Below are 23,391 nucleotides of genomic sequence, written 5' to 3'. Positions count from 1 at the left end.
TCTGATCCAAGCATTCAGTTGGGTCCTTTTTTTTAGCTCAGTTGCTGTTACAGTGATAGTGATGACTATCGATAATGGGAAAAACTGAGAGTGTAGGTGCCAGGCCTGAGACACAAGATTAACGTAAACAGCTACATGTTGAGATCTGTGCAGTGTATGGAATATGTTGTGTGAGCGCATTACCCAATACTTCTCTGTACTTGTGGGGTAGAGTAGCATGAGTGACATCTATTTACAAAGTATGTGTTTATATGTATAAGACTAGAAAACTAGGTGTTACCAGTATGGGCCTACTTGAGGTTAAACTGCAAGTGAAAGTCACCTTTGACAAGACTGTATCGTTAGGAGTACAACTTCATCTAAGAGCTTCTTGCTCCAGAGAGTCGTCATTTCCCTGCTGCTGGAAGTAGCACAGCCTAGGGCTACAGGAGCTTCTGGAATATATATATATATATATATATATATATATATATTTTTTTTTTTTTTTTTTTTTTTTTATACTTTGTCGCTGTCTCCCGCGTTTGCGAGGTAGCGCAAGGAAACAGACGAAAGAAATGGCCCAACCCCCCCCCCCCCCATACACATGTACATACACACGTCCACACACGCAAATATACATACCTACACAGCTTTCCATGGTTTACCCCAGACGCTTCACATGCCTTGCTTCAATCCACTGACAGCACGTCAACCCCGGTATACCACATGAATCCAATTCACTCTATTTCTTGCCCTCCTTTCACCCTCCTGCATGTTCAGGCCCCGATCACACAAAATCTTTTTCACTCCATCTTTCCACCTCCAATTTGGTCTCCCTCTTCTCCTCGTTCCCTCCACCTCCGACACATATATCCTCTTGGTCAATCTCTCCTCACTCATTCTCTCCATGTGCCCAAACCATTTCAAAACACCCTCTTCTGCTCTCTCAACCACGCTCTTTTTATTTCCACACATCTCTCTTACCCTTACGTTACTTACTCGATCAAACCACCTCACACCACACATTGTCCTCAAACATCTCATTTCCAGCACATCCATCCTCCTGCGCACATCTCTATCCATAGCCCACGCCTCGCAACCATACAACATTGTTGGAACTACTATTCCCTCAAACATACCCATTTTTGCTTTCCGAGATAATGTTCTCGACTTCCACACATTTTTCAAGGCTCCCAAAATTTTCGCCCCCTCCCCCACCCTATGATCCACTTCCGCTTCCATGGTTCCATCCGCTGACAGATCCACTCCCAGATATCTAAAACACTTCACTTCCTCCAGTTTTTCTCCATTCAAACTCACCTCCCAATTGACTTGACCCTCACCCCTACTGTACCTAATAACCTTGCTCTTATTCACATTTACTCTCAACTTTCTTCTTCCACACACTTTACCAAACTCAGTCACCAGCTTCTGCAGTTTCTCACATGAATCAGCCACCAGCGCTGTATCATCAGCGAACAACAACTGACTCACTTCCCAAGCTCTCTCATCCCCAACAGACTTCATACTTGCCCCTCTTTCCAGGACTCTTGCATTTACCTCCCTTACAACCCCATCCATAAACAAATTAAACAACCATGGAGACATCACACACCCCTGCCGCAAACCTACATTCACTGAGAACCAATCACTTTCCTCTCTTCCTACACGTACACATGCCTTACATCCTCGATAAAAACTTTTCACTGCTTCTAACAACTTGCCTCCCACACCATATATTCTTAATACCTTCCACAGAGCATCTCTATCAACTCTATCATATGCCTTCTCCAGATCCATAAATGCTACATACAAATCCATTTGCTTTTCTAAGTATTTCTCACATACATTCTTCAAAGCAAACACCTGATCCACACATCCTCTACCACTTCTGAAACCGCACTGCTCTTCCCCAATCTGATGCTCTGTACATGCCTTCACCCTCTCAATCAATACCCTCCCATATAATTTACCAGGAATACTCAACAAACTTATACCTCTGTAATTTGAGCACTCACTCTTATCCCCTTTGCCTTTGTACAATGGCACTATGCACGCATTCCGCCAATCCTCAGGCACCTCACCATGAGTCATACATACATTAAATAACCTTACCAACCAGTCAACAATACAGTCACCCCCTTTTTTAATAAATTCCACTGCAATACCATCCAAACCTGCTGCCTTGCCGGCTTTCATCTTCCGCAAAGCTTTTACTACCTCTTCTCTGTTTACCAAATCATTTTCCCTAACCCTCTCACTTTGCACACCACCTCGACCAAAACACCCTATATCTGCCACTCTGTCATCAGACACATTCAACAAACCTTCAAAATACTCATTCCATCTCCTTCTCACATCACCGCTACTTGTTATCACCTCCCCATTTACGCCCTTCACTGAAGTTCCCATTTGCTCCCTTGTCTTACGCACCCTATTTACCTCCTTTTTTTTTTACTGTCTCCCGCGTTTGCGAGGTAGCGCAAGGAAACAGACGAAAGCAATGGCCCAACCCCCCCCCCCATACACATGTATATACATACGTCCACACACGCAAATATACATACCTACACAGCTTTCCATGGTTTACCCCAGACGCTTCACATGCCTTGATTCAATCCACTGACAGCACGTCAACCCCGGTATACCACATCGCTCCAATTCAGTCTATTCCTTGCCCTCCTTTCACCCTCCTGCATGTTCAGGCCCCGATCACACAAAATCTTTTTCACTCCATCTTTCCACCTCCAATTTGGTCTCCCTCTTCTCCTTGCTCCCTCCACCTCCGACATATATATCCTCTTGGTCAATCTTTCCTCACTCATCCTCTCCATGTGCCCAAACCACTTCAAAACACCCTCTTCTGCTCTCTCAACCACGCTCTTTTTATTTCCACACATCTCTCTTACCCTTACGTTACTCGCTCGATCAAACCACCTCACACCACACATTGTCCTCAAACATCTCATTTTCAGCACATCCATCCTCCTGCGCACAACTCTATCCATAGCCCACGCCTCGCAACCATACAACATTGTTGGAACCACTATTCCTTCAAACATACCCATTTTTGCTTTCCGAGATAATGTTCTCGACTTCCACACATTCTTCAAGGCCCCCAGAATTTTCGCCCCCTCCCCCACCCTATGATCCACTTCCGCTTCCATGGTTCCATCCGCTGCCAGATCCACTCCCAGATATCTAAAACACTTCACTTCCTCCAGTTTTTCTCCATTCAAACTCACCTCCCAATTGACTTGACCCTCAACCCTACTGTACCTAATAACCTTGCTCTTATTCACATTTACTCTTAACTTTCTTCTTCCACACACTTTACCAAACTCAGTCACCAGCTTCTGCAGTTTCTCACATGAATCAGCCACCAGCGCTGTATCATCAGCGAACAACAACTGTCTCACTTCCCAAGCTCTCTCATCCCCAACAGACTTCATACTTGCCCCTCTTTCCAAAACTCTTGCATTTACCTCCCTAACAACCCCATCCATAAACAAATTAAACAACCATGGAGACATCACACACCCCTGCCGCAAACCTACATTCACTGAGAACCAATCACTTTCCTCTCTTCCTACACGTACACATGCCTTACATCCTCGATAAAAACTTTTCACTGCTTCTAACAACTTTCCTCCCACACCATATATTCTTAATACCTTCCACAGAGCATCTCTATCAACTCTATCATATGCCTTCTCCAGATCCATAAAAGCTACATACAAATCCATTTGCTTTTCTAAGTATTTCTCACATACATTCTTCAAAGCAAACACCTGATCCACACATCCTCTACCACTTCTGAAACCACACTGCTCTTCCCCAATCTGATGCTCTGTACATGCCTTCACCCTCTCAATCAATACCCTCCCATATAATTTACCAGGAATACTCAACAAACTTATACCTCTGTAATTTGAGCACTCACTCTTATCCCCTTTGCCTTTGTACAATGGCACTATGCACGCATTCCGCCAATCCTCAGGCACCTCACCATGAGTCATACATACATTAAATAACCTTACCAACCAGTCAACAATACAGTCACCCCCTTTTTTAATAAATTCCACTGCAATACCATCCAAACCTGCTGCCTTGCCGGCTTTCATCTTCCGCAAAGCTTTCACTACCTCTTCTCTGTTTACCAAATCATTTTCCCTAACCCTCTCACTTTGCACACCACCTCGACCAAAACACCCTATATCTGCCACTCTGTCATCAAACACATTCAACGAACCTTCAAAATACTCACTCCATCTCCTTCTCACATCACCACTACTTGTTATCACCTCCCCATTTGCGCCCTTCACTGAAGTTCCCATTTGCTCCCTTGTCTTACGCACTTTATTTACCTCCTTCCAGAACATCTTTTTATTCTCCCTAAAATTTAATGATACTCTCTCACCCCAACTCTCATTTGCCCTTTTTTTCACCTCTTGTACCTTTCTCCTATATATATATATATATATATATATATATATATATATATATATAGTGATGGGTGATTTGAATGCAAAGGTGAGTAATGTGGCAGTTGAAGGAATAATTGGTATACATGGGGTGTTCAGTGTTAAAAATGGAAATGGTGAAGAGCTTGTAGATTTATGTGCTGAAAAAGGACTGATGATTGGGAATACCTGGTTTAAAAAGCAAGATATACATAAGTATACTTATGTAAGTAGGAGAGATGGCCAGAGAGCGTTATTGGATTACCTGTTAATTGACAGGCGTGCGAAAGAGAGACTTTTGGATGTTAATGTGCTGAGAGGTGCAACTGGAGGGATGTCTGATCATTATCTTGTGGAGGCTAAGGTGAAGATTTGTATGGGTTTTCAGAAAAGAAGAGTGAACGTTGGGGTGAAGAGGGTGGTGAGAGTAAGTGAGCTTGGGAAGGAGACTTGTGTGAGGAAGTACCAGGAGAGACTGAGTACAGAATGGAAAAAGGTGAGAACAATGGAAGTAAGGGGAGTGGGGGAGGAATGGGATGTATTTAGGGAATCAGTGATGGATTGCGCAAAAGATGCTTGTGGCATGAGAAGAGTGGGAGGTGGGTTGATTAGAAAGGGTAGTGAGTGGTGGGATGAAGAAGTAAGAGTATTAGTGAAAGAGAAGAGAGAGAGGCATTTTGACGATTTTTGCAGGGAAAAAATTGCAATTGAGTGGGAGATGTATAAAAGAAAGAGACAGGAGGTCAAGAGAAAGGTGCAAGAGGTGAAAAAAAGGGCAAATGAGAGTTGGGGTGAGAGAGTATCATTAAATTTTAGGGAGAATAAAAAGATGTTCTGGAAGGAGGTAAATAAAGTGCGTAAGACAAGGGAGCAAATGGGAACTTCAGTGAAGGGCGCAAATGGGGAGGTGATAACAAGTAGTGGTGATGTGAGAAGGAGATGAAGTGAGTATTTTGAAGGTTTGTTGAATGTGTTTGATGATAGAGTGGCAGATATAGGGTGTTTTGGTCGAGGTGGTGTGCAAAGTGAGAGGGTTAGGGAAAATGATTTGGTAAACAGAGAAGTGGTAGTGAAAGCTTTGCGGAAGATGAAAGCCAGCAAGGCAGCAGGTTTGGATGGTATTGCAGTGGAATTTATTAAAAAAGGGGGTGACTGTATTGTTGACTGGTTGGTAAGGTTATTTAATGTATGTATGACTCATGGTGAGGTGCCTGAGGATTGGCGGAATGCGTGCATAGTGCCATTGTACAAAGGCAAAGGGGATAAGAGTGAGTGCTCAAATTACAGAGGTATAAGTTTGTTGAGTATTCCTGGTAAATTATATGGAAGGGTATTGATTGAGAGGGTGAAGGCATGTACAGAGCATCAGATTGGGGAAGAGCAGTGTGGTTTCAGAAGTGGTAGAGGATGTGTGGATCAGGTGTTTGCTTTGAAGAATGTATGTGAGAAATACTTAGAAAAGCAAATGGATTTGTATGTAGCATTTATGGATCTGGAGAAGGCATATGATAGAGTTGATAGAGATGCTGTATGGAAGGTATTAAGAATATATGGTGTGGGAGGAAAGTTGTTAGAAGCAGTGAAAAGTTTTTATCGAGGATGTAAGGCATGTGTACGTGTAGGAAGAGAGGAAAGTGATTGGTTCTCAGTGAATGTAGGTTTGCGGCAGGGGTGTGTGATGTCTCCATGGTTGTTTAATTTGTTTATGGATGGGGTTGTTAGGGAGGTAAATGCAAGAGTTTTGGAAAGAGGGGCAAGTATGAAGTCTGTTGGGGATGAGAGAGCTTGGGAAGTGAGTCAGTTGTTGTTCGCTGATGATACAGCACTGGTGGCTGATTCATGTGAGAAACTGCAGAAGCTGGTGACTGAGTTTGGTAAAGTGTGTGGAAGAAGAAAGTTAAGAGTAAATGTGAATAAGAGCAAGGTTATTAGGTACAGTAGGGTTGAGGGTCAAGTCAATTGGGAGGTGAGTTTGAATGGAGAAAAACTGGAGGAAGTGAAGTGTTTTAGATATCTGGGAGTGGATCTGGCAGCGGATGGAACCATGGAAGCGGAAGTGGATCATAGGGTGGGGGAGGGGGCGAAAATTCTGGGGGCCTTGAAGAATGTGTGGAAGTCGAGAACATTATCTCGGAAAGCAAAAATGGGTATGTTTGAAGGAATAGTGGTTCCAACAATGTTGTATGGTTGCGAGGCGTGGGCTATGGATAGAGTTGTGCGCAGGAGGATGGATGTGCTGGAAATGAGATGTTTGAGGACAATGTGTGGCGTGAGGTGGTTTGATTGAGTGAGTAACGTAAGGGTAAGAGAGATGTGTGGAAATAAAAAGAGCGTGGTTGAGAGAGCAGAAGAGGGTGTTTTGAAGTGGTTTGGGCACATGGAGAGAATGAGTGAGGAAAGATTGACCAAGAGGATATATGTGTCGGAGGTGGAGGGAACGAGGAGAAGAGGGAGACCAAATTGGAGGTGGAAAGATGGAGTGAAAAAGATTTTGTGTGATCGGGGCCTGAACATGCAGGAGGGTGAAAGGAGGGCAAGGAATAGAGTGAATTGGAGCAATGTGGTATACCGGGGTTGACGTGCTGTCAGTGGATTGAATCAAGGCATGTGAAGCGTCTGGGGTAAACCATGGAAAGCTGTGTAGGTATGTATATTTGCGTGTGTGGACGTATGTATATACATGTGTATGGGGGGGGTTGGGCCATTTCTTTCGTCTGTTTCCTTGCGCTACCTCGCAAACGTGGGAGACAGCGACAAAGTATAATAAAAAATAATATAAATATATATATATATATATATATATATATATCCCTAGGGATAGGAGAGAAAGAATACTTCCCATGTATTCCCTGCATGCTGTAGAAGGCGACTAAAAAGGGAGGGAGCGGGGATCTGGAAATCCTCCCCTCTTGTTTTATTTTTTTTAATTTTCCAAAAGAAAGAACAGAGAAGGGGGCCAGGTGAGGATATTCTCTCAAAGGCCCAGTCCTCAGTTCATAATGCTACCTCGCTAACGTGGGAAATGGCGAATAGTGTGAAAGAAAAGAAGAAAAAAAATTATACGTATGTTTTTTTTATTTATTCATTATACTTGATCACAGTTTCTCTCATCAGCTAGGTGGTGCCAGGAAACAGACAAAGAATGATCCATCCACTCATATACACACATATATACATAAACACTCATACATGTACATATACATACATTTTTTTTTCTTTTTTTTTTTTTTTTTTTTCTGTCTCCCGCATTTGCGAGGTAGTGCAAGGAAACAGACAAAAGAAATGGCCCAACCCACCCCCATACACATGTATATACATACGTCCACACACGCAAATATACATACCTACACAGCTTTCCATGGTTTACCCCAGACGCTTCACATGACCTGATTCAATCCATTGACAGCACGTCAACCCCGGTATACCACATCGATCCAATTTACTCTATTCCTTGCCCTCCTTTCACCCTCCTGCATGTTCAGGCCCCAATCACACAAAATCTTTTTCACTCCATCTTTCCACCTCCAATTTGGTCTCCCACTTCTCCTCGTTTCCTCCACCTCCGACACATATATCCTCTTGGTCAATCTTTCCTCACTCATTCTCTCCATGTGCCCAAACCATTTCAAAACACCCTCTTCTGCTCTCTCAACCACGCTCTTTTTATTTCAACTCATCTCTCTTACCCTTACGTTACTTACTCGATCAAACCACCTCACACCACACATTGTCCTCGAACATCTCATTTCCAGCACATCCATCCTCCTGCGCACAACTCTATCCATAGCCCACGCCTCGCAACCATACAACATTGTTGGAACCACTATTCCTTCAAACATACCCATTTTTGCTTTCCGAGATAATGTTCTCGACTTCCACACATTCTTCAAGGCTCCCAGGATTTTCGCCCCCTCCCCCACCCTATGATCCACTTCCGCTTCCATGGTTCCATCCACTGCCAGATCCACTCCCAGATATCTAAAACACTTTACTTCCTCCAGTTTTTCTCCATTCAAACTTACCTCCCAATTGACTTGACCCTCAACCCTACTGTACCTAATAACCTTGCTCTTATTCACATTTACTCTTAACTTTCTTCTTTCACACACTTTACCAAACTCAGTCACCAGCTTCTGCAGTTTCTCACATGAATCAGCCACCAGCGCTGTATCATCAGTGGACAACAACTGACTCACTTCCCAAGCTCTCTCATCCCCAACAGACTTCATACTTGCCCCTCTTTCCAAAACTCTTGCATTCACCTCCCTAACAACCCCATCCATAAACAAATTAAACAACCATGGAGACATCACACACCCCTACCACAAACCTACAGTCACTGAGAACCAATCACTTTCCTCTCTTCCTACACGTACACATGCCTTTCCTCGCTCATTCTCTCCATGTGCCCAAACCATTTCAAAACACCCTCTTCTGCTCTCTCAACCACGCTCTTTTTATTTCCACACATCTCTCTTACCCTTACGTTACTCACTCGATCAAACCACCTCACACCACACATTGTCCTCAAACATCTCATTTCCAGCACATCCATCCTCCTGCGCACAACTCTATCCATAGCCCACGCCTCGCAACCATACAACATTGTTGGAACCACTATTCCTTCAAACATACCCATTTTTGCTTTCCGAGATAATGTTCTCGACTTCCACACATTCTTCAAGGCTCCCAGATTTTCGCCCCCTCCCCCACCCTATGATCCACTTCCGCTTCCATGGTTCCATCCACTGCCAGATCCACTCCCAGATATCTAAAACACTTTACTTCCTCCAGTTTTTCTCCATTCAAACTTACCTCCCAATTGACTTGACCCTCAACCCTACTGTACCTAATAACCTTGCTCTTATTCACATTTACTCTTAACTTTCTTCTTTCACACACTTTACCAAACTCAGTCACCAGCTTCTGCAGTTTCTCACATGAATCAGCCACCAGCGCTGTATCATCAGTGAACAACAACTGACTCACTTCCCAAGCTCTCTCATCCCCAACAGACTTCATACTTGCCCCTCTTTCCAAAACTCTTGCATTCACCTCCCTAACAACCCCATCCATAAACAAATTAAACAACCATGGAGACATCACACACCCCTACCACAAACCTACAGTCACTGAGAACCAATCACTTTCCTCTCTTCCTACACGTACACATGCCTTTCCTCGCTCATTCTCTCCATGTGCCCAAACCATTTCAAAACACCCTCTTCTGCTCTCTCAACCACGCTCTTTTTATTTCCACACATCTCTCTTACCCTTACGTTACTTACTCGATCAAACCACCTCACACCACACATTGTCCTCAAACATCTCATTTCCAGCACATCCATCCTCCTGCGCACAACTCTATCCATAGCCCACGCCTCGCAACCATACAACATTGTTGGAACCACTATTCCTTCAAACATACCCATTTTTGCTTTCCGAGATAATATTCTCGACTTCCACACATTCTTCAAGGCTCCCAGGATTTTCGCCCCCTCCCCCACCCTATGATCCACTTCCGCTTCCATGGTTCCATCCACTGCCAGATCCACTCCCAGATATCTAAAACACTTCACTTCTTCCAGTTTTTCTCCATTCAAACTTACCTCCCAATTGACTTGACCCTCAACCCTACTGTACCTAATAACCTTTGCTCTTATTCACATTTACTCTTAACTTTCTTCTTTCACACACTTTACCAAACTCAGTCACCAGCTTCTGCAGTTTCTCAAATGAATCAGCCATCAGCGCTGTATCATCAGCGAACAACAACTGACTCACTTCCCAAGCTCTCTCATCCACAACAGACTTCATACTTGCCCCTCTTTCCAAAACTCTTGCATTCACCTCCCTAACAACCCCATCCATAAACAAATTAAACAACCATGGAGACATCACACACCCCTGCCGCAAACCTACATTCACTGAGAACCAATCACTTTCCTCTCTTCCTACACGTACACATGCCTTACATCCTCCATAAAAACTTTTCACTGCTTCTAACAACTTGCCTCCCACACCATTTATTCTTAATACCTTCCACAGAGCATCTCTATCAACTCTATCATATGCCTTCTCCAGATCCATAAATGCTACATACAAATCCATTTGCTTTTCTAAGTATTTTTCACATACATTCTTCAAAGCAAACACCTGATCCACACATCCTCTACCACTTCTGAAACCACACTGCTCTTCCCCAATCTGATGCTCTGTACATGCCTTCACCCTCTCAATCAATACCCTCCCATATAATTTACCAGGAATACTCATCAAACTTATACCTCTGTAATTTGAGCACTCACTCTTATCCCCTTTGCCTTTGTACAATGGCACTATGCACGCATTCCACCAATCCTCAGGCACCTCACCATGAGTCATACATACATTAAATAACCTTACCAACCAGTCAATAATACAGTCACCCCCTTTTTTAATAAATTCCACTGCAATACCATCCAAACCTGCTGCCTTTCCGGTTTTCATCTTCCGCAAACCTTTTACTACCTCTTCTCTGTTTACCAAATCATTTTCCCTAACCCTCTCACTTTGCACACCACCTCGACCAAAACACCCTATATCTGCCACTCTATCATCAAACACATTCAACGAACCTTCAAAATACTCACTCCATCTCCTTCTCACATCACCACTACTTGTTATCACCTCCCCATTTGCGCCCTTCACTGAAGTTCCCATTTGCTCCCTTGTCTTACGCACTTTATTTACCTCCTTCCAGAACATCTTTTTATTCTCCCTAAAATTTAATGATACTCTCTCACCCCAACTCTCATTTGCCCTCTTTTTCATCTCTTGCACCTTTCTCTTGACCTCCTGTCTCTTTCTTTTATACATCTCCCACTCAATTGCATTTTTTCCCTGCAAAAATCGTCTAAATGCCTCTCTCTTCTCTTTCACTAATAATCTTACTTCTTCATCCCACCACTCACTACCCTTTCTAATCAACCCACCTCCCACTCTTCTCATGCCACAAGCATCTTTTGCACAATCCATCACTGATTCCCTAAATACATCCCATTCCTCCCCCACTCCCCTTACTTCCATTGTTCTCACCTTTTTCCATTCTGTACTCAGTCTCTCCTGGTACTTCCTCACACAAGTCTCCTTCCCAAGCTCACTTACTCTCACCACCCTCTTCACCCCAACATTCAATCTTCTTTTCTGAAAACCCATACAAATCTTCACATTAGCCTCCACAAGATAATGATCAGACATCCCTCCAGTTGCACCTCTCAGCACATTAACATCCAAAAGTCTCTCTTTTGTGCGCCTGTCAATTAACACGTAATCCAATAACGCTCTCTGGCCATCTCTCCTACTTACGTATACTTATGTATATCTCACTTTTTAAACCAGTATTATATCTCACTTTTTAAACCAGGTATTCCCAATCACCAGTCCTTTTTCAGCACATAAATCTACAAGCTCTTCACCATCTCCATTTACAACACTGAACACCCCATGTGTACCAATTATTCCCTCAACTGCCACATTACTCACCTTTGCATTCAATCACCCATCACTATAACCCGGTCTCGTGCATCAAAACCACTAACACACTCATTCAGCTGCTCCCAAAACACTTGCCTCTCATGATCTTTCTTCTCATGCCCAGGTGCATATGCACCAATAATCACCCATCTCTCTCCATCAACTTTCAGTTTTACCCATATTAATTGAGAATTTACTTTCTTACATTCTATCACATACTCTCACAACTCCTGTTTCAGGAGTACTGCTACTCCTTCCCTTGCTCTTGTCCTCTCACTAACCCCTTACTTTACTCCCAAGACATTCCCAAACCACTCTTCCCCTTTACCCTTGAGCTTCGTTTCACTCAGAGCCAAAACATCCAGGTTCCTTTCCTCAAACATACTACCTATCTCTCCTTTTTTCACATCTTGGTTACATCCACACACATTTAGACACCCCAGTCTGAGCCTTCGAGGAGGATGAGCACTCTCCGCGTGACTCCTTCTTCTGTTTCCCATTTCAGAAAGTTGAAAAAATACAAGGAGGGGAGGATTTCTGGCCCCCCGCTCCCGTCCCCTCTAGTCGCCTTCTACGACACGCGAGGAATGCATATATTTTATATATTTTTTATTTATTCTATTTTGCTTTGTCGCTGTCTCCCGCATTTGCGAGGTAGCGCAAGGAAACAGACAAAAGAAATGGCCCAACCCACCCCCATACACAATGTATACACACACACGTCCACACACGCAAATATACATACCTATACATCTCAATGTACACATATATATACATACACAGACACATACATATATACCCTTGCACACAATTCACACTGTCTGCCCCCATTCACTCCCATCGCCACCTTGCCACACATGGAATACCTTCCCCCTCCCCCTTCATGTGTGCGAGGTAGCACTAGGAAAAGGCAACAAAGGCCCCATTCGTTCACACTCAGTCTATAGCTGCCACGCAATAATGCCCGAAACCACAGCTCCCTTTCCACATCCAGGCCCCACACAACTTTCCATGGTTTACCCCAGACGCTTCACATGCTCTGATTCAATCCACTGACAGCACATCAACCCCGGTATACCACATCGATCCAATTCACTCTATTCCTTGCCCTCCTTTCACCCTCCTGCATGTTCAGGCCCAGATCACACAAAATGTTTTTCACTCCATCTTTCCACCTCCAATTTGGTCTCCCACTTCTCCTCATTCCCTCCATCTCTGACACATATATCCTCTTGGTCAATCTTTCCTCACTCATTCTCTCCATGTGTCCAAACCATTTCAAAACACCCTTTTCTGCTCTCTCAACCACGCTCTTTTTATTTCCACACATCTCTCTTACCCTTACATTACTTACTCGATCAAACCACCTCACACCACACATTGTCCTTAAACATCTCATTTCCAGCACATCCACCCTCCTGCACACAACTCTATCCATAGCCCACGCCTCGCAACCATACAACATTGTTGGAACCACTATTCCTTCAAACATACCCATTTTTGCTTTCCGAGATAATATTCTCGACATCCACACATTCTTCAAGGCTCCCAGGATTTTCGCCCCCTCCCCCACCCTATGATTCACTTCTGCTTCCATGGTTCCATCTGCTGCCAGATCCACTCCCAGATATCTAAAACACTTTACTTCCTCCAGTTTTTCTCCATTCAAACTTACCTCCCAAATGACTTGACCCTCAACTCTACTGTACCTAATAACCTTGCTCTTATTCACATTTACTCTTAACTTTCTTCTTTCACACACTTTACCAAACTCAGTCACCAGCTTCTGCAGTTTCTCACATGAATCAGCCACCAGCGCTGTATCATCAGCGAACAACAACTGACTCACTTCCCAAGCTCTCTCATCCACAACAGACTTCATACTTGCCCCTCTTTCCAAAACTCTTGCATTCACCTCCCTAACAACCCCATCCATAAACAAATTAAACAACCATGGAGACATCACACACCCCTGCCGCAAACCTACATTCACTGAGAACCAATCACTTTCCTCTCTTCCTACACGTACACATGCCTTACATCCTCCATAAAAACTTTTCACTGTTTCTAACAACTTGCCTCCCACACCATATATTCTTAATACCTTCCACAGAGCATCTCTATCAACTCTATCATATGCCTTCTCCAGATCCATAAATGCTACATACAAATCCATTTGCTTTTCTAAGTATTTCTCACATACATTCTTCAAAGCAAACACTTGATCCACACATCCTCTACCACTTCTGAAACCACACTGCTCTTCCCCAAACTGATGCTCTGTACATGCCTTCACCCTCTCAATCAATACCCTCCCATATAATTTACCAGGAATACTCCACAAACTTATACCTCTGTAATTTGAGCACTCACTCTTATCCCCTTTGCCTTTGTACAATCGCACTATGCACGCATTCCACCAATCCTCAGGCACCTCACCATGAGTCATACATACATTAAATAACCTTACCAACCAGTCAACAATACAGTCACCCCCTTTTTTAATAAATTCCACTGCAATACCATCCAAACCTGCTGCCTTGCTGGCTTTCATCTTCTGCAAATCTTTTACTACCTCATCTCTGTTTACCAAATCATTTTCCCTAACCCTCTCACTTTGCACACCACCTCGACCAAAACACCCTATATCTGCCACTCTATCATCAAACACATTCAACAAACCTTCAAAATACTCACTCCATCTCCTTCTCACATCACCACTACTTGTTATCACCTCCCCATTTGCGCCCTTCACTGAAGTTCCCATTTGCTCCCTTGTCTTACGCACTTTATTTACCTCCTTCCAGAACATCTTTTTATTCTCCCTAAAATTTAATGATACTCTCTCACCCCAACTCTCATTTGCCCTCTTTTTCACATCTTGCACCATTCTCTTGACCTCCTGTCTCTTTCTTTTATACATCTCCCACTCAATTGCATTTTTTCCCCTGCAAAAATCGTCCAAATGCCTCTCTCTTCTCTTTCACTAATAATCTTACTTCTTCATCCCACCACTCACTACCTTTCTAATCAACCCACCTCCCACTCTTCTCATGCCACAAGCATCTTTTGCGCAATCCATCACTGATTCCCTATATACATCCCATTCCTCCCCCACTCCCTTTACTTCCATTGTTCTCACCTTTTTCCATTCTGTACTCAGTCTCTCCTGGTACTTCCTCACACAAGTCTCCTTCCCAAGCTCACTTACTCTCACCACCCTCTTCACCCCAACATTCACTCTTCTTTTCTGAAAACCCATACAAATCTTCACATTAGCCTCCACAAGATAATGATCAGACATCTCTCCAGTTGCACCTCTCAGTACATTAACATCCAAAAGTCTCTCTTTCGCGCGCCTGTCAATTAACACGTAATCCAATAACGCTCTCTGGCCATCTCTCCTACTTACATACGTATACTTATGTATATCTCGCTTTTTAAACCAGGTATTCCCAATCACCAGTCCTTTTTCAGCACATAAATCTACAAGCTCTTCACCATTTCCATTTACAACACTGAACACCCCATGCATACCAATTATTCCCTCAACTGCTACATTACTCACCTTTGCATTCAAATCACCCATCACTATAACCCGGTCTCATGCATCAAAACCACTAACACACTCATTCAGCTGCTCCCAAAACACTTGCCTCTCATGATCTTTCTTCTCATGCCCAGGTGCATATGCACCAATAATCACCCATCTCTCTCCATCAACTTTCAGTTTTACCCATTTTAATTGAGAATTTACTTTCTTACATTCTATCACATACTCCCACAACTCCTGTTTCAGGAGTACTGCTACTCCTTCCCTTGCTCTTGTCCTCTCACTAACCCCTGACTTTACTCCCAAGACATTCCCAAACCACTCTTCCCCTTTACCCTTGAGCTTCGTTTCACTCAGAGCCAAAACATCCAGGTTCCTTTCCTCAAACATACTACCTATCTCTCCATTTTTCACATCTTGGTTACATCCACACACATTTAGACACCCCAGTCTGAGCCTTCGAGAAGGATGAGCACTCCCCGCGTGACTCCTTCTTGTTTCCCATTTTAGAATATGTATATGTTTCAACGTATACATACATGTACATACACATACACAAACATATACATATATACACATGTACATATTCATACTTGCTTGCTTCAATCCATTCCTGGTGCCACCCTGCCTCACAGGAAACAGAATCGCTGCCCCCCTCTTTAATGAGGTAGTGCCGTGAAAATGACAAAAAAGGCCACATTTGTCTACTCTCAGTCTCTAACTGTCATGTGTAATGCATCGAAACCACAGCTCCCTATCCACATCCAGGCCCCATAGACCTTTCCATAGTTTACTCCAGACTTTTCACATGCCCTGGTTCGGTCCATTGACAGCACATTGACCCTGGTATACCACATCATTCCACTTCACTCTATTCCTTGAACATCTCATCCTCCTCTATGTTCAGGCCCCAATCACTCAAAATCTTTTTCACTCCATCCTTCCACCTCCAATTTGCCCTTGCCTGAGCCAGGTCCTGGTGTGATTATGAAAATGATAGGTAAATAAAAACTAGAAAATCAAGTAATAGATCATGAATATTATAGTTTGGTTTGGCATGAAGTTTTTCAGTCATTTCACTTTTCACAGTTGATATAGATTTTGCTTAGAAGTTGGGTTATTATTGAGATTAAAAGCTGTAAACTAATTTTGTCGTATTTTGTAGGTTGAGGTACAGACGCTCGTCAGCGCTCTTCCAATGGACAGTTGGGCCACTCTTGTGGTTCTTAACTAGTCAGCAGTTACAGCATTCTTTGTTTATGCTAAGAATGATGTTTCCCTTCTGACGTTTGGAGGACTCTTCCCAGAGCCCAGTCATTGCCACAGTTCAGTTATCATCTTCTGTATGAGTCAAGATATCTTCAGTTTAAAATCATTTCCTGCCAGTTATGTTGTCTTTGAACTCTTATTATGATACACTACAGTATTGATCATTATCCATTCTCCATGTTTTGTTGTATATGATATTACACACATTCAGTTTTGTGTACTTATAAGTACAGCCCTTACATTAAGTTTTATTTGAAGAGTCATATGTAAATTAAATGTATGGCCCAGCCGATATGACTAGGGCCCTATAGAATCCAGGTTGCACATAAAGGAGTATGTGTGGATATTTGTTAAACTTGGGTTTGGTTCTACATTTAGTTTTTGCATAGATATGAACTTTTGTCAAGTTAAAGCTAGTTATGCATCCTCTACAAGAACTTCATAGAAACTTTTGAAACAGATTTAAGTCTTAAATCCTTAAGAATTTGATAGATTTAAGAAATTTGTATCAAGGAAGTATGATACTGCCTCGGCACATTTCAAGATTTCAGAAGCAGAGTGAAATCAAATATTTTTATGGTTTTAAGTCAAGCAATCTAGGAGATATAGATTTTTTTGGTTTTTGTTCGTGTAGCGTGCATATCCAATGATCTGTAGAACACTGTGATGTGCAGAGTTCAGTAATGTCTTTAGGGTTTCCTCACAAATATTTTACATAATCAGTATTGTGATTTACTTCCATATAAGATGTAATATTAACTACAGAAGCTGGCATTTACCAGAGTAACATAAATAGCAGTACTTATATTGCGGCTGATATACTTTCCTCGTCTAGATCTTTGATGGATACATGACTAGATTGAGCCATGGAAACTGCAATCCAGTGGTAAAACTGAAGCTCTGAATCTGTAGAATGAAACATGTTTGGTCAATTAGCAAGGATGGCTCATATAGTTTATTTAACAATGTTTGAGATGAAATTTTATGAAACCTGATCTTGACCAAGACTTCTTATTTCATAAGAATGACAGGGTGATTGAGATGTTCAGAAAAGATGATGGCAAATAAAACTGTATTGTAGTAGAGTGTGGTGCCGATACATAGAAGCTGAAGAGAAAAAACAATTCGTAAGTAAGATGCATAAAGACTGACTGATGTGCAATTTTAATTTTTTGTAATTGAGATTGTTAAGACATCAGTGTTGAGACTCTTAGCTACCCAATTTCACTGCACTGCAATTAATTGGTACTATGTTCCTGACACTTAGGTACAGTATTTTGTTAGGAGTGAAATCACGTAGTCATTGATAAATGTGATGACCATTTTTCATAATCAGTAAAATGAACTTTTATGTAAACTGGCAGTTCTGAATATATTGAACTAAGTGACAAACTCTTCACAGATTAATGATTTTGGTCATACTGTTGCTACAGGTACTGGGTGTTTATTGTAAAGATTTTATACAATTATACCCCAAGAGATCAGTGTGCTAAACTTTATTTCTAAATTTACTTTGTTGTACCTTAGTGCTTCTTTCACCTATTTGAGGTAATGTCATGAAGAAATAAGAAATTGCTTCGTTTGCTCACATCCAACATTTAGCTGTAATGTGTATTATTGTGAAATCAGAGCCTGACACCACTGCCAACCCCCAACTCTTCCATAGTTTACCATGATCACTTCATATACCTTAGCTCAGCTCAGTACAATACATCACCCCCTCCCCTTAACCACATCATTTGTAAGCATTGTATCGATTCGTGCCTTTCACCCTTATGAATATTTAATCCCTGATTCCTCAAGGCCTCCTTTACTCCAAGCCCTTCTCAGTCACCTCTTCCCTCTAGCTCCCTCCACCTCTAACACAGATCCATCTAGTCAGTTCTTAACTCGTCCCCTCCATGTGCCTGAACCATTTCTCTACACCATAGCTGAGTTTTACAATAAGCCTGCTGTTACTACATTACCTATTTCTGACATTGTCTTTTGCATAAACCATTCAGAAATGCCTGTTTCAAACTTTTGTGTGCTTTTGCTATCATAGTTTCTCCTTTCACACTCCCAAAATTTGTCCCAAGCTTGTGTAGTTTTTCTCTGATGTCTGCCACCAGAACCATGTCATCTCCAAATAGCAGTTGATTTATCTCCCAGCATATTAATGGCCTACATGCACTAAGACCCTTACATTCACCTTCACCACCTCCATCCATATACTGGTTTAACACCCAAGATGACATCACATATCTTTCACACAGACCTTTTCTTCTCTAGGAACCACACACCTTTCCTGCGATCTTATCCCCTCAGATTCCTGCTGTCTTATCCACACACATGCCTTTTCATTCACCACATATTCGTAGCACATTTCACAAGACCACTCTATGCCTGTAATTGCCACATGCAATTAACTCCAAGTTTTGTTTACAAAGATTCTTCAGAGCCAATACCTGATCCACACATCCCCTGCTTCTCCCTAAACCACAGTACCCTTCCTTAAACAAATGTTCTGTACATGCCACCACACTCAGCCAGCACAATCCTGTATACATAAACTTAATTTTCAGAATATCTTGGTGCGGGAAACACTGAGTCAGTCATAATACCTTCTGTATGACATTCTTTACCACATAATGTATCTAATGATATCAACTTTCTCATCTCTTAGATCATCCATCAGCCACAGAATATTATGTAGGATGAGCTTACAGTTTACACCATATGTCAACGAATGTGCATCTACCATGATTGTTAGCATGGAACTGAGGATTGTGGGATATTTTCCATTGCTTGGCAGATGACAATAGTGACCTCTATATATATCACTATTGTTACCATGCATTAGCTTGGAGGTTTAAGAGGCAAGAAAAAATATATTGCCGTGTGACAGTGAGAACTTTCTTCCACAAGATTTCAGGTGATGGTGGGAGCAGTGTAGGGGATAAGGCTGGTTTTGGAAAGGCAGTTGTTAAGTGTGTGTCAGATCATCACTGCGTGTATATGTTCTGTGAATGTGGTGTTTGCAGGGAATAGAGATATCAAAGAATATAGGTTACATAAGTGATTACTGTGAGTATATGTTCTGTGAATGTGGCGTTTGCAATGGATAGAGGTATCAAAGAATATAGGTTGCGTAAGTGTTAGGTGAGATCTTTATTTGAGCATGTGTGTTGGTAGTTGGTTATATAATGGTTTAGATAGGATGTCAGTGGAGCTATTTCATAGAAGTGGGTGCCAAGGATATTAAGGTGATTCTGTATTGAATTATTTATCTTTTGTTGTGCAGCTGTTAAGAGTTGGCATTTGTTAAGCAACCAGTTTTTGTTCTGTGTTCTGTATTTTGGTGATTCAGTTTTATGTTTGCATTTGTTCTGTGTTCTGTATTTTGGTGATTCAGTTTTATGTTTGCATTTGAAGGGGAGGATGACCAGGTAGGTGACTGATTTTGGGAGTGTGTTAAGGAGAAAATTGAGAGTGAATGTGAAAATTAAGGCAATCAGGTGTAGCAGGATGGTTCAAGAGTATGGCTAATTGGGGAGGACTTGGAGGAAGTGAACTTTAGGTATTTGGGAGTGGATATGGCAGCCGGTGGAACTGTTGGGCTAAAATGAGTCGCAAAGTGGAAGGGGGAACAGAGGTCCAGGTAGCATTCTGGAGTATCTTTGGGCAAAGACAAGATGTGTGAAACAATGTTGTGTGAGTGTGACTCTTAGGCCCTGAATATGAAAGAACAGTTGAAGGTAGATGTGTTGAAAATGAGAATAATACGTGGTGTGAAGGAAGTTGAATATGTAAGGAGTTTTGGCATTAAGTGTAGTATGAAAGAGGAAGGTGACCAGGGAGTGCTGAAATGATGTGGGTATGGAAAGGATGAGCAAAGAAAGGCTGACTGAAAAGATCTCTGTCTCAGAAGTGAAGGGAGAGGGGTAGGCCAAGAAGGAGAAGGAATGATGGAGTGAAAGTTTCTTTAGGGTACCAGGACTAGGACATTCAGGAAAGTGAGTAACATGCATAGGACAAATTACGTTAGATCAATGTGGTGTACAAGGGATGAATCAGGGAATACGATGAGCTAGAGAATGGCTGCGGATGTGTATGAATTCAGGCTGTTTTCCATCATTTCATGATGCTACCTCATTATGGGTGAAGCAGTTGTGTAGAAATATACATAAATAATGAGATTTATACAATGGAAGCTCACCTTAATTACATAATCAATAGCTATCATTACATACAGTCTTATTAAGTTTTAGTGATGAACTCTTTGTCTTTTAGGTGTTTTCTGTACCAACTGTAGGCAAAGTTAGAAGACCTGTACTTAACTTACAGTGAATTATTTTAAAGATTATATCTACCATTTGGTTAGGCATGATTATAGAATATTTTGACGACTGACATTCAGAACTGTATCTGTTAGATTCAACTAGAGTTTGACGTGTTCATTGATTGATCTTTAAGGCACCTGTTGATATCTTGAGAATAAGTAGTTGATAATCTTTGAGGTTATCTTTATTATATTTTTCCTTTGTAGTAAAATTTAATACAAAAAGGTCACCTAGTCATAAGGAAACTCAGTGCCTTATAATAGTCAGTTCATGACAAGAATATAAACTGACTTTATTTGCTGTAACATTTTTAGGAGAATCACACCTATTTATTAGCAATAATAGAGAAATGTAAACATTCTTTAGATGATAAGAAAATAGTCTAAAAATTTAAAATCGTAACATATCTTGCTGTAGGTACTGACACAGTTTTCTGAGATTTATACAGCTGTGGAAGTAAGTGTGCTTTATGTAAGCTAAGATTATATAGCATACTTGGTGTATTTTTATGAGTGAAAGACTTTGATGCCATATCCTCATGGTTTTTAAAGGAATCAAGTTGCTATAAAAGGGTTGACTTGTATGTTTTAGGAGTGATTGTAGATATTTGGCAGGAAGGAGTGCAGTTTCATGAATGGTTAGTGCTCATATTCATTCCCACATGTATATGAATATTTTGTAGGCAGGGGAAAGGTACATTTGCGCTCATGCATAGTAACAAGTATTGTAATTCTCAGTTATTTTTGTAAGTTTGTTATTTATTTTGTTGGTACATTGTGCTCCTATGTATTAGTACCCTAATTCATTCTCATACTTAGGAAGAGTATGCAGGGCATTAGTTTTTTGGTTGATTTTCATGTTTATGATATTATACAAAAATTTCAACCGAGATCTCTTTCTGCAGTACCACTTTAGTTACCTGGTAACTTTGCATTGAGATGTTAAGAACATGAAAAGTTAACTCACATTGCATGATGATAGAATTGAATTTAGACATTCTAATCGCCATTGTACTTTTTGATGGTGACTGCCAGGAAAAGGTCTCCATCATGCAGTGGATAATTGTACGCAGTAATAATTTAGGAGCTTGGTTTGGTTACATGTGCTTTTTAGAGATGCATGAGAAAAGCTACTTTAAGGGCATTTATCCTAGCAGATATTTCTGAAACTCTCAGTTAGAACCTTTTTCTCTACTCCCATTCCAATCCAGATAAAGCTTTATTTTTCTACCTTTCTTTTTAAGCCTATCTTTCTTGATCACACAGTTATAGTTAACTGAGAATGAATGAGTGTGGTATGTATTTATGTATGTGTGCATATGTATAGTGGTGTATATGTAGGCATATGTGCTACCAGGCTTACAAGAGGTTACACTACAAGTGAAAAGTCACCTTTGTTGAGACTGTGTCATTGGGAGAAAAGTGTAATCAAAGAACTTTTTTTCTAGAGGAGTTGTCTTTTCCCCGTTTCTGGAAAGTAATGCAACCATGGCCTGCCTGTGCCTTAAGAAAGAGGTCATGGTTAACACCAGTAGAAATTAGTACAGGGATGATTATCAATAGATATGAATGCATGTGTGTTACCGGGACTCCATCTGCTCGAAGTAAAGAATGACCTTTAGTGGGGCTGTATCACCATCAGTTGGCAAACAGAGTGCAGTCTCATCAAAGAACTTGCAACTTATGATAATGTACCCTTAGGCTGCAGGAGCCCCAGGAAAAGGGGTCCTGGGTAACGCAAGTACCAACTATAAGGGAGAATATGCATGTGTGCATTTTTGTTCTTGTGTATGTATCCAATTTTATTCCTGTCAGTGTCTAGTCTAACTGATTGTTTCATTGATTTTCTCTGCCCTGCTTTCTGTATCTCTCTTTATGTGTTTTTTAAATTGTTTACTTGTATATATGATGTCAAATATTCCCTTTGATAAAAGTTATCAGTGCACTTGTAATTTGATACTACCAAATATTGAAATATGTTGTAATATGGTAGGTAGTCTGTACATGAAGTTATTGAAGACATTATACCAGTTCCTTAAATACAATGTTCGTTTGACTTCCTGGAGCAAACAGTGAATCCTATCTTGACTTACAGTTACAGTGTATACAATTAATGTATAGGTTTTTATGGAAATGGTATTTCTTTTTGCATCTATATTGTGATATTTCATTTGGAACAGAATGATGTAACTAGGATCTCTTTAGAACATTTTAAGACATTGGTCATCCTTTGGACATTTTTCTCTGCGTTCCTTTCACCTATTCTTTGGTTTCTCTTTTAAGTATGATTG

At 41.4% G+C, this 23,391-nt stretch overlaps 1 protein-coding gene across 1 annotated transcript in view; it reads left to right on the top strand.

The window, feature by feature from the left end:
- LOC139747976 (uncharacterized) overlaps nt 1–23,145 on the top strand; it is a 40,998-nt gene extending 17,853 nt beyond the window's left edge. The window contains exon 4 of the mRNA XM_071660488.1: nt 16,676–23,145. Coding sequence (XP_071516589.1) covers nt 16,676–16,796 — 121 coding nt within the window. The 3' untranslated portion in view covers nt 16,797–23,145. The remainder of the gene's footprint in view (nt 1–16,675) is intronic.
- Nucleotides 23,146–23,391: the final 246 nt, after the last annotated feature.

The sequence above is a fragment of the Panulirus ornatus genome, chromosome 71, assembly GCF_036320965.1.
Source record: "Panulirus ornatus isolate Po-2019 chromosome 71, ASM3632096v1, whole genome shotgun sequence".
Classification (NCBI taxonomy): domain Eukaryota; kingdom Metazoa; phylum Arthropoda; class Malacostraca; order Decapoda; family Palinuridae; genus Panulirus; species Panulirus ornatus.
This window is presented reverse-complemented; position numbering and strand designations above follow the sequence as displayed.